This window comes from Gobio gobio (assembly GCF_949357685.1).
Source record: "Gobio gobio genome assembly, chromosome: 4".
Classification (NCBI taxonomy): domain Eukaryota; kingdom Metazoa; phylum Chordata; class Actinopteri; order Cypriniformes; family Gobionidae; genus Gobio; species Gobio gobio.
The window spans coordinates 33,284,595-33,297,842 of NC_137100.1; the positions used below are offsets into that span (position 1 = coordinate 33,284,595).

A 13,248-nucleotide genomic window follows, 5' to 3' on the forward strand; every position below is an offset into this window, starting at 1 on the left:
TGCATTTAATACTTTTAAGCACTAAATTAACCAAAACAGAGCTCAGGTGAAATGAAGTGATCAACTGGCAAAATGTGATTTGTCAATGTTATAATAGTGACTTTATAAAGTCTAAATGTGAATTATAGAACAATATTAGTGAGTAGTATGACAAAAATACTATTTTAACCAGCAGGTGATAGTAGAGGATCAGTAATTGGCTCACTGTGTTACTCATTGTGTATTTTATATTGGAAGTTTTTCAGATGTGAAAGATTTGCAATGTGGTGTGCCTCACGGAAGTTGTTCAAGACCATTACTATTTTCTATTTTACCAATAAACTTCCTCTTGTTTTAAAGTGTGCATGAACAGACATGTATGCAGATGAAACAACATTATATTTAACTGCAACACCAATTAAGCATTTGTCTTCTACTTTGGATGAGGAATTACAATTGGTCAAAGTAGGTACAGAAATCCAGCGTATAGCGTTAGTTCTGGCAGGGCACATTAGTTAGGCTCGCTGCATCAGCTGACTGTCAGCTGATTACGTCTACCTATAGGAATACGATGCCTATTACAGCGTGCATATAAGCTCCTTCAGTATCATCAGCTGCTATCGCAGTCTCCAGAGCTAATTACCCTCCTCCATCCCCAGCTCCTCCACTCGTCAGTCAGGATTTGGCATTTTGATACCCCTGAATCAGATTAAATTCCCGAATTAGGGTGTACATTTTAATATTGACATTAATGCTATCTGCAATACATCGTTGCTTCTGTTCTGTTTACCCTAAGGGGGGTTTATCACTGCTTTCCCTGCTCTTATCCATGCTAGGCTGCATGGAGGCGCAGGGAGTTCTTGCCCAGAACAGAACCATAACGCCAGTCTAAACTATATGCTAATTGTCTATCGCTTTGACGATTGTGATCCTGACAGAATAATAAGTTGGTTGTAAACTTGACAAAAACCAAAAGCATTTTGGTGATCCATCAATCAGAGTAATATCTGAAATGTCACTCACTAAAGCAAGATATGCTATCAAAATAACTACTTCAGATTATTAATTAAGGATAATTGAAGATTGTCTCTCTGCTTTGTTTTATAAGAAACAATTTGTCTAGAGCTCCTAATGTCCTGTAATGTCAACGTTTATATAGTAGTACTAGTCATAATTTCAACACCAGGCATGCATCAAAGGGATGTTTTTTACTTCTTGTTTCGAAAACTACTGTAAAACAACTTACTGTAACATATAGAGGAATGGAAATATGGAATGATTTACTATTGCATATTATGTATTTAATGTAAAATTAAAAATTAAATAAGTTGTTAAAAATCTTTAAAGGAACATTTAATGGCACAATAGTAAATTGTTGATTTTGATATTTGGAATGAATTTTGGGTTTGTATGTTTCATTGACTTTATATTGTTGTGGATTAATGTATTTTTTACTTGTTGGGACCTCAGGAAGAGTAGCCTCTGCCTAGGTATTGGCTAATGGGGATCCAAATAAATAAATAAACTTAGATCATAGATGAAAAAAGACCATTTACAGACAATTTACTAAGGAATCATTTTTTCATTAAAATTGGGCACCACATCTTGCCCAATCTCCACCACATTTTTAGGTGTCCTCAGAGTGTGTCCATACATATGTGTGTCAAATGTGTTATAAATATCTCACTGAATTTTGAGGTTATAGACCAGGGATGTCCAAAGTTGGTCCTGGAGGGCCACTGTCCTGCAGAGTTTATGTTTCCAGCATCACTACTGACATTTTTCACTACAAAAGGACAAAGCAAGAACTGATCGTGCTTTTGGCATTTGATGCGTTCAATTAACCTCTTGATCCCCTTTGAGCCCAAAACAGGAAAATGGTATGCTTGAACTCCAATGGTTGTCTTTCCTAAACCCTTTGGAGTATTGAAAAGACAATTTTTTTTTTTAAACAAAAGTTAGACATGCTGAAGTATATTGGAATGGAAATGTTTTTCGAATTACATCTTTTTATTATTTAAAAAAAAAAATAGCTCCAAAGTGCAAAAGTGCTTGGTAACAAATGATGAGGGCTAGAGAAAGCTGCTACAGTTACTTTTACATGTGCCACATTCACTAAACCATTCTTTTATTTTTTTTTAAATAATTACAATTTCATGATGTTAAAAGTTGTTTTATTTCAAAAGAAAAAAACTCAAGTGCACAGATTTAAAGTTTTGGTGCTTTCATTACTAAATTCACACAAAACCAAGCTATATACAAAAAAAAAAAAAACTTTTTACAACCTTTAAACAGTTTTTGTCTCTATACACGGAAAATACGTTGATTGCCAGTCGTTCACAGAACAATCTGTCTTGTCCATACATAAACAGATGCTACATCGCTAAGCTATAATAAACAATCGCTATTATTGATGGTCGATTTAGACAGCAATCGGCCTCCAAAAGCAATCATTTGAAGGTTATACATAAACTATTATCACAATGATGGCCAATCATTCAGGCAAAAGACAGTATTTAGTCTCCAAAAACAATCGATTGTCTCAATACATACATTGACATTCCGCTAATGGCGTACAGAAGAGCATCGCCATGATTCTACAGATGACTTCACTCTTTGAGTACTTGTTCCACCTCACTTCTTTTCTAACATGTCCTCATGCGGAAAACAAGGTTTTGGACAAATTGATGATGGGCACATCATCGTTTAATGTAAAGCTAGCCATGGATTATCCCGCTTATGCCATGGTCATTTGCTAACATTGACAACTGATATTGATGTTTGCAGCGCAATATTTGACCATATTAGTCAGTTACAACTTGTTAGATCAATCATTCTGCCCGCTTTAAATCAGACACAGAGATAAAGATGACATTAATTTGAATAAATTAATTATAGAATTTATTTGAATAGTCGAGAGAAAGAGAGAGAGAGAAAGAGAGAGAGATATTCTGTGGGTTTAATTACATAAAAATAGCGATGTTGTCTCCTCGTTGCCAAGAAATTAAAATTTAGTAACAAAACTTTTGATTTAATATTTTATTAAAAGTCGTGGAGCAGAGTTGATACATTTCTGAATGTTCCTGGATGTTTCTGTGTGTGAGCAGCGCGATCTCCGCTCTTTGTGTGCGAGTGACGTATGTGTGTGTGTGTGTGTGCGCTTCAATGAAAAAAGCGCATAGAGAACGTGATTAAACTAACTTGGAACTACCTGTGCATTAAACAGTTTTATTGCACACCTTCCAGTCAATCAGAATTGAGCATTCAAACAGACCATGGTATAATATACGTTTAAAATACATAATTCGTTTTCATTATATTACAGGTATATTATATGAAAAATGTAACTGCTCTACGTGAGATTTTTTTAATGTTTTTTTTATAAAATTTCTTGGTAAATGTGTCTCATTTAGTGACTTCTGAATGAACTACTTGTTTTCAAAAATATGATTTAATATCAGTTACATCAAGGGTCAAACCAAATAGAAATGGCACAAAGTTAAAAGTTAAAAGTTACAACTGCATGATTTGTGTGTGAACATGCTGTATAGGTCTGGTATAAAAAAAAATTTTGGCCTCAGGTAGCAAAAATTTCCGCTCTATAGGAACATTTTTGCTCAGCAAGAAAAACAATTAGAAGGAACATTGGTGTGGGGCTAATTTGCATATTGATGGTCCCATGTATACTAAATGAAGCAAGGGTGTAGAGTTATTTTAAGGCATGAAGAAATTACTTTCATATGAAAAACTTTTTGATTATCAAAGATAAGTTTTAAGAGATAAAATTAATGACTGCAGGGGGACTTTAAAGAATGTCTTCATAAAACTTCCAAAAACATAAACAGCAGGTGCCTCATCACTTCGTTGATTCAGTGAATGTTCCATCTTATATGTTTTGCTTAGATTCATCCTCCATCACATCTTATCCTTTCATCCTTGCAGTCAAGGGAAAAAAAGATGTGACGAAAGGACACAAGAATATACAAAGACAGAAATTTGAAAAACCAATGGTAAGAAAGTAACAGGAAAAAGAAAGACGAGGCAACAGCAAATGGAAAACTTCACAATAAAAGTCCATATGATAAAGCAGATACAATGACCCCTAGTGGTCAATAAATGACTGGAATGTTATGTTTTCAACAAACAAAAGGTGATAAACCTGCTTAAAGCCCCTTATAAATAAAACAGAGTATGTTGTGGCTTTTAGACATTGTGTGTTAGAAATGTAGTAGTGCACTTATAAAAGCTGACAACATTTACTTTTAGCAGATATATGCATTTGCAAATGTATCAATGGACTAAAATGTTTGACAAAAAATATGAATAATTACATTTAACAAGTCTTTTGCCTCAAACAAAAACAAAATAAAAGTTACAGGATAACTGGGATTGCAAATCATCTGTATTGAAATGAGCAGAAACGATTGCAGTGCATGATATATTAGGTCATATTTAATGAAATGGCACCATCAAGTGGTTTTTGGAGTTCTTTTATAATACACATTTTGAATCAAATCACAGTTGAGCAACAGTGGGGCTGCTGGCATTAGGTATTATGGCTATATTAGTTTATACTGTGATTAAGTCCAGATTCAAGGTTCAGTGATGCTGTGAATTCCAACAAAAATGACAGGAAGCAATCTACAATATAAGCCTGTTTTACTCAGCATCAGAAAAATATTTACAAGCATATTGTTTAATGGTTAAAAGGACATGTCTGAACAGACAAGAGAAAAGGTCATTTTAGAAGAGGTTTAATAGACATCGAGAGGGATCGGCAGTGAATAAAGAGCACCTGGAACATGAGTTATATTTCCCTGCAGTGGCTAGCTGGCCTACATTTCTCAAAGATCCTAATCACTTTCCTAAAGGATTGGAGCTTCACACATGCAAAACATCTATAACAATAAAAACGTGTTGTAAAGGTCAAAATACACACCAGTATGTTGAGAAGATGTTTGGCATTGGCAATCTTTTCAACATATTGAACACTTGAATTGTAAAATAATTAAATGGATTGTTCACCATCATCGTTTAAAATCCAATTTTACCTCAGACGAAATTCTGGCAGTGTCAGAAGATGTGGCACATAATCCTGCAGTGTGACTTCTCCTAGGACAACCTTCAAATTGTAATCATTTTTCAAGACAAACCATGACCAAAATGAGTGCTAGAGATTTCTTTGTAGCCACAATTTCAATCCCGCGTGTAATGCAGCTGCTCACTGTCACCCAAACGTGTCATTGATTGATGTTATAAAACTCCAGGCGAGTTTTCTTGCGTGCGTCCGTTTTTAACGCGCATTGACTATCGTACAGTCTGACATTAATGACAACTTAGATCTTACAGTGTGACATGGCTTACAGCGGGTATCATGTTTGTTCAGTCTGACAAGGAACAATTGTGAAGGACTATTATAAATCGCACAGTGTGCACCTGGTTGTTTTTTTCCCCCATACAAATTGAGGTTAATGGTAACCAAAACGTTTTGATTAATAACATTATTTAAAATATCTTCTTTTTGTTTCACAGAAGAAAAGTCATGCGGGTTTGGAATAACATGAGGGTGAGTAAAAGATGACTATTTTCATTTCTGGGTGAACTCTCTCTAAACAGGCAACTTGCCGGCACAGGATAATCTTTATTCCCTTGTAGGAGGCATGAGAACTAATTTTTCATCCAATTCCTTTATCATTATCATAGTTGAGTCTGTTTGAGTATGTGGGTCACATACAAATTTTTAGTGCTCGTTTTGTTAGTTTGACCTGAAGCCAACATCAAAAGTTGTACTTATTAACATTAGTTAATGCACTGTGAACTAACATGAACAAACAATGAACAGCTGTATTGTTATTAACTAACATTAACAAAGATTAAGAAATGTATTGCTCATTAACTAATGTTAACGAATGAGACCTTATAAAGTGTTACCGAAAAAAAAAACCTGTATCCCCTGAGATACACTGCCAGATTAGGGTAAGAAAAAATAATTACCCACTGTATTGCCAATGAGTGGTGTCACCCCTGTACAGGTTATTGCATTAATGCGCATTCCGGGGTGACACATACACACAAAATTATGTTAAAATACCCGTCTCTGCAAGTATTCTCATAAACAGTCCGTTATGTCTCAAGTGAACTTAAACAGTTGAGTAAGAAATTGGATGTGTAACATTAAATTGGATCTGTGCATTAGGTATTAAAGTGACAGCAGCCTATAAATACCTGCTGTTGTGTATATGTCATTGATGTTAATCAAACTACAAAACACAGCTTTAAAGGACAGCTCTGGTGAAAAAGGAACCTAGGGGTAATTAACACATGGTTACCGAGTAGATCGTTCTCTGGGATGCGTTTTCATGAAAATCGAATGTAAAGAGTTTTATCTCTAAAAACAGATAAGCTTATAATGCTAGTATATGGGGCATAGAATAAGTCAAATGAAATTGCTACCACTAACAAGACTCAAAATAGCCTCACACTAACACGGTAGCATAATGAGGGTCCCTACATGCAAACCGAAGCATTGAGAACTTTGTAAGTGTACAAACAGTTTAATAAGAAGATACTTTATAAAGACAGTACATTACGCGTATACAGACAGGAGCCATCTTGGAAAACAGTCTCGACAAGTCGAGCCTTGGTTGAATAATCCGCCATCTCTTTAGTGTGTATCCTTTGGAAGCACTAGTCTCTGTTGCGTTCATTTTTTATTTTTTTTTCTGTTGCGATCAGTGCTTTCTTCCGGAAACAACGGACCATATGAGATTCCAAGTCATAGTTCATCACTTAGCACAGCATTCGTGACTCGACTTGTCGAGACTGTTTTCTAAGATGGCTCCTGTCTGTATACGCGTAATGTACTGTCTTTATATAGTATCTTCTTATTAAACTGTTTGTACACTTACAAAGTTCTCAATGCTTTGGTTTGCATGTAGGGACCCTCATTATGCTACCGCGTTAGTGTGAGGCTATTTTGAGCCTTGTTAGTGGTATTAACTAGCCATTTAATTTTACTTATTCTATGCCCTATATACTAGCGTTATAAGCTAATCTGTTTTTAGAGATAAAACTCTTTACATTCGATTTTCATGAAAAGGCATCCCAGAGAACGATCTACTCGGTAACCATGTGTTAATTACCCCTAGGTTCATTTTTCACCGAAGTTGTCCTTAACAAAGATTAATCTATATACAGTGAACATGGTGTTATTTTACATTTGATTATTACATTTCTGTACCTGAAATAAATAGCTAGACCTTACTTTATTTGTAACTTTGTTATATTTTATTTCTCTATGCTTGTAATTTGTGTTCTGTTCACTGACCTTTAATGTTTGAACTTTATTAGTTAGGGTAGTCATTTTTGCTGTGGTATCGGAGTACTTAAAGTGTGCTTTAAGTAATAAATGGAAAGCAAAGTCACCCCAGACACCCCCCAATATTTTTTTCTCGCTGAGCCAAAAAATTATCCAATTCCTGATTCAAAAAATGTAATATGATCCAACTGCAAGTTTTGTGATCCATTGAACCACTATTGATTAGGGATGGAGGAGCTAAATCCTGCAGGAGAGTGGACCTCAATGGCTAGAGTTGCCCACCCCTGAGGTTGAAGACGAGACAGTTCAGCACTGTAAAAATACAAGAAACGTGTACAATTTTAGGACACTTAGACATGTCATACGTGCAGTATATTTTGTATACTACATATTTTTTGCATCAAATAAATCATAAAAATATTGATGACTTTGGCTTTTTTATACCCTAATAGGGCAACGTATCCTGGGAGATACAACTCATAAAATCTAAAATATATCAAATATTTAAAAAATTCCATTGGATGTAAAAAGTGACAAAATTATTTTTGCTGATCTTTTTCTACTCTTGCCTGTTTAAGGGTTAAGTTGATGTTGAATCATGAAAATTTCAACTGTAATAACTTTGTGTTGTTGGGTACTAATGGAGCACATTTCTTTACATTCCTGATATGACTGAACATACTGCCATTACCCATCCTTAAATATACTGCCTAATAATCACTACCATTTTTTAAAAAACATTCCTCAGTGAACTTAATGAATGCAAACATTGTTACTGTCAGTCAAACTATTAGCACAAAGACCACCTGAATTAGAACAAACAGGCAGTTAACACGCATCTCATTGGTATTCTGTACAGGGAAACTGTGCTCCTAATAACAATGAACAAAGGTTTACCAAAAATAAGCAGTTGAGATCTATCATTAACAGTTTTGTGTAAATAAGTACATGTCAGACGGACATTAGAGCTGAGTAAACACACATGCAGTCGCATGCAAACGCACGTATAGTATACACAAGGAAAACGAGAATGAGGGAGGGTGGGGTGTTTAGAGCGAGAGGCCTGACAAGCGTTAGCCACGTGCCACAATTTTAGACCAAAACTAAAATAGAAGGCATGTGATTTTCCCCTCCATTTCCACCTTAATGAAGGTAATACAGAAAAACTAATGAGAAAACAATAAGACCTTCACCCTGTGCACCACATCCACACTGGGCCACACACCTGTTGCTTTCAACTTCTTATTGTGCCGACACCACTGAAAATGAAAGATGTACAATATATAACACGTCTAAACACATATTAAAGCCAACTAACTGATAGGATATTGACTAACTACAATATACACTACTTTTAAGAAGAGTCAACGTTTATTCAGCAAGGACGCACTGAATTGATAAAAAATGACAGTAAAGCCATTCATAATGTTACATAGGATTTCTATTTCAAATAAATCTTGTTCTTTTGAACTTTTTATTTATCAAAGAATCATAAAAAATGGATGACGGTTTCCACAAAAATATTAGGCAGAACAAATGTTATCAAGATTGGTACAAGAATGTTTCTTGAGCTCCAAATCAGATCATATTAGAATGATTTCCGAAAGATCATGTGACTGAAAACTGGAGTAATGATGCTAAAAATTCAGCTTTGCCATTACAGGAATACATTTAAATACATATATTTTGAATAGTACTAATATTTTACAATATTGGTGTTTTACTATATTTTTGATCCAATAAATGCAGCCCTTGTGGACATATGAAAACATTTTATTGAACACAAACTTATGCCGGGTTCAGACTACATGATATCAGCCCATTTTTGGCACGATCTGCTTGATGTAGGGTGTCGTAATGATTCGTAAACGACAATGGTTGTTGGGATGCAAAAATCACACGTTTCATCTTGTGTAGCGTGTCATGATGGACGACAAACAACGCCCATCATGACACTGTGACGCTTCTGTGACGTCTGTGACGCTTCACAACGTCACGGCAGAAAAATAGCATGTTTAAAAAAAAACTTTTTTAATCGGCCCTACACGATGGTTACGTCACATCTGTGAAGTTGACCAATAGGAAAAGAGAGACTCTACCATACACATCTTTCAAACATGGTGAAGGTAGGCAATTATATTGGTGCTGCTAGGTGGAATTATGCAATGGAGGAAAGGTTTGTGGAACTATGGCAACAATATTCCTCTCCTACCTAATGATATTTCCTCGAGGGACTAAATCCAACAAAAGTTATTTTTCAATTTCTAATATTGAAACAAAACAGCATATTTCACTAGTAACTGTTAAACTGGAAGACTAGATAAGAAAAAGACCACGTTAGAATAGAACTACACATTTGTTTTTTCCCTACTGTACTAGGTTCCCCTTGACTTCTTGCATAAAAGCCCAGAAGTTAACTCGAGGGTTAACTATCAAAAACACCTGCCACACTACTCACTGGGGATGAACAGGCGCTATATTCACCACAGTTTTATTTTGAACTGCTCCCAGCCCATGAAAGCTGTCAGACACCGATTATGATTGCATAGTAATCATACATGCAGATCTACATGGGAGGACTATTGCAGTGTTCGGATTGTGTATATTGTTGAGAATGCCACCTGTAGCTTCAGGCAGCCTGTAAGATTATAAGAGAACATAATTCCACCAAAATAAGTTTGGACAAACATCCAAATAACTCAAATCATGGAAAATGCACCAACGGATGACTGCATAAAATGTACGGCAAAATATGGAGGCGCTTGGCTTACCGTGTAAAAGCCAATCCTACACAGGGCTATTGAGAGCTGAATGTGTTCTGACATCGTCCCCAGCAACAGCGTTACCCCAGACAACAAACAAGCCAAGCCAGAGTAACCGAATGAGGCCAGGAGGAGGACGGCTTTGAAGAGGGAACACAGAAAGATACTATACGAAGACAGAGATTCAATGGTGCCTTCTTCAAATGAAAGGATGGAGAAAAGAGGAAACAGTTCTGTTCATTCCCCATTCATAAATAAACAAGAGCTAGAGGAGGGTGAATACTCAGAGAGAGAGAGAGAGAGAGAGAGAGAGAGAGAGAGAGAGACAACAACTAGAGGGGATTAGTAGAGCGCGGTCTCAAGAGATTATCAGCTCAGTGACTCGTACTGCAAAATAAAACTGCTAATTGGATTAGTTACTTTTACACACCTACTACAAACGCTGAATTGTACAGAACAATAATAAAAAAATTGTCAAAAATGAAGTTTGATTTAAATAAATCACATCTCCTACCGTGAAAAAAAGCAGACAAACAGCTAAATTATGACATTATATTCTGATGAGCTATGTATTAATGCAGAGAAAGTGTTAAGGATCATAATGCCGATAATAGTGATGATTGTGTCCTCCTCAGAGAGTGATAACTCAGTGAGAGTTAGAAATGTACACGTACGAAGCTGATAAATATTATCAATGCATGCTGTAAGTAATATACTTATATTATAATCTCAAGTGGTCATCTTTGTCTAAACAAATTTCAATTATCCACTGTTGTAAATGTTAACCAGTTGATTGAAAATAAAGCAATGCGCATTCTAAAAATCTATATTCAAATAATGTATATAGAATTATTCACAGAGCAGATAAATACTATAAACCATTTATTATTTCCATTCATCCCTTTTCTTAAAAATTGTTTAAAGGCTGAAATGTGAGGTTTATCATTTTATTTATTTTACATGTAGTACATGTTAGTACCGTACCATTTCATCTCTTCTTTTATTTCTTTTTCTTCTATTTTTTGTATTATTACTTTTTTTCAGCAAGGACACATTCTATTCAACAAAAGAGACGGTAAAGACATGTACAGTGTTACAGAACATTTCTATTTCAAATAAATGCTGTTATTTTTAATATTAGGCAGCACAACTTTTTCAACATTAATAATAATAAAAAAACAAATCATCAAATTAGATTTCTGAAGGATTATGTGATACTGAAGACTGAAGTAATTATGCTAAAAATACAGTTTACAGCTTATAAATACATCTTAAAAAAATGTTAAAATCGAAAGTTCTAGCAATATTTGTATTATTATTATCTATATGTACTCCTAATAAATATCCACAAGGTGGCAGTATTGATTTATCATTCACATCTGTCTGTAAACACACATCTGTCATACTTCACAGAAGGTATATGCACCCAAAATGAATCTGTCATACATTTAGCCACAATATTAGTATGTGCCAAATAGTTCAGAATTTATTCTTGTATTCTTTTGAATATATTTGAAAATGTATTTTATTTCTGTGATGGCAGTTGAATTTTCAGCATCATTACTCCAGTCTTCAGTGTCACGTGATCCTTCAGAAATAATTATATTATGATCTGATTTGATTATATTATGATCTGATTATAACATTTTAAAACAGTTGTGCTGCTTATTTTTTGATCAGGATTTCATAGAAAGTTCAAAACAGCCTTACAGTATAAAACAAAACTTTTGTAACACTGTAAGTCTTTACTGTCACCAAAATGTCCCCAAACTTTTGAACCGTAGTGTGTGTAACGACAAAATATGTCATGCTTGTTGAGTACAAGCTTCCTAATGTGAACATATCAGTTCTCTTTGCCTATTCTAAAAATGGTCTGCCCCGTCCCTTGCCCAGAAACCGAAGCATAGGAATGTCTTTTTATAGCTTTGGTTGGTTCTAACAGCGTCGCTCTACTTCACATTCACTACACAAAAAGCCAAGGGAAACTCTGTACCCAGTCATGGCAGGAGAGGGGATCACTATTTCCCACTGGATATCAAGCCCTGCGCGCTACCAGGAGCACTTCAAAACAAAGAATCTCAATGAATGCACTGAAGATCATCGACTATTTGCCCTGCCGGGACCTGAATGTCTGCCGGTTAAAATGGACACTGAGGGGAGTCAAACAGACAGTGAGGACGAGGATTCAGGAGAGCCAGTGTTTCAAATCCTGCTGGACGTGACTCAATTTAAACCAGAAGACATCCTCATACAAATCTTAGAGGGGTGGCTGCTAATCAGAGGTCGGCATGGGGTGAGGATGGACGAGCATGGGTTTGTGTCGAGGAGTTTCACTAGACAGTATCAGCTGCCTGACCGCCAACTCCAGGCGGGGGACCTCAAAGCCATGCTGTGTCATGATGGGATACTAGTGGTGGAGACCAAGGACCGATGGTGGCCCGCGTGTGATTAGAAAAATGCAATGACTTAACATAATTTATCATGACATGGTCAAACTTGGGATGTGTTAGGGGAAGGTTTTTGTTGTTTTCAACAATGTAGTATATCAAGTACAGTTTCATCAAGTACAATAATAGCCCCCTAGCAGGAATGTGATTAAGCTTTATCACAATGATATCTCACTATGTCATATTGCAAACACGACTGTCAGCATGCCACTATCATAACGCGGTCTAACTGTCCTGAAAATCTTTGGACAAAACCTGTAAGCACATAAATAATTCATCGGAAGGCATCACACCATAATACTGTAAAATTAACCCATTAATTAAAGTAAATTTAAAGAGTGTTGTCTGTGTCATATTGTATTTTAATCAAGCAACGTATAAATGAATGTAAATGGAGAAAGCTTCTTAAATGTTGCTTATAGGAGATTGTACATCTACATAGCAATGTCCGTGAAGAAATCTTTGTTTTGAATCGGATCTTTCAATGAATCGGTTGAACACGTTCACAAACGGGCCTCTGACTGAATCGAATGACCTTTGCTTTTCGTAAAAAGCGATAACCAATGATAGTAGCAGGGATTTCGGTTCGTTCTAAACATAAACAGTATTTTGCGTTCTGTCTCCAGCGTTTCAATAAAAACACGGTTACAACTTTTACTTTAAAAGAGTGCGCTGTGATTAAAATAAAACTCCTATTAACGTTAACGTACATGAAACGAGTCGCAACTGAATTTATTATAAA

The 13,248-nt window shown here is 35.6% G+C and overlaps 2 protein-coding genes across 2 annotated transcripts in view; one reads left to right on the forward strand and one right to left on the reverse strand.

Moving 5' to 3' along the window:
* The window catches only part of arl15a (ADP-ribosylation factor-like 15a), a gene marked incomplete at both ends in the record, with an annotated part of 204,273 nt that extends 194,151 nt beyond the window's left edge, over positions 1–10,122 (reverse strand). The window contains one exon of the mRNA XM_079815133.1: positions 10,069–10,122. Within this exon, the coding sequence (XP_079671259.1) occupies positions 10,069–10,122 (54 nt within the window). The remainder of the gene's footprint in view (positions 1–10,068) is intronic.
* Positions 10,123–12,012: 1,890 nt separating this feature from the next.
* On the forward strand, positions 12,013–12,845 carry hspb3 (heat shock protein, alpha-crystallin-related, b3). The gene has a single exon (XM_079814714.1). The coding sequence runs from the start codon at positions 12,059–12,061 to the stop codon at positions 12,509–12,511; it is 453 nt and encodes a 150-aa protein (XP_079670840.1). The 5' UTR covers positions 12,013–12,058; the 3' UTR covers positions 12,512–12,845.
* Positions 12,846–13,248: the final 403 nt, after the last annotated feature.

Coding starts and splice junctions, on each gene's coding strand:
- hspb3 (XM_079814714.1), top strand. CDS start 12,059: ATGGCAGGAGAGGGGATCACTATTTCCCACTGGATATCAAGCCCTGCG.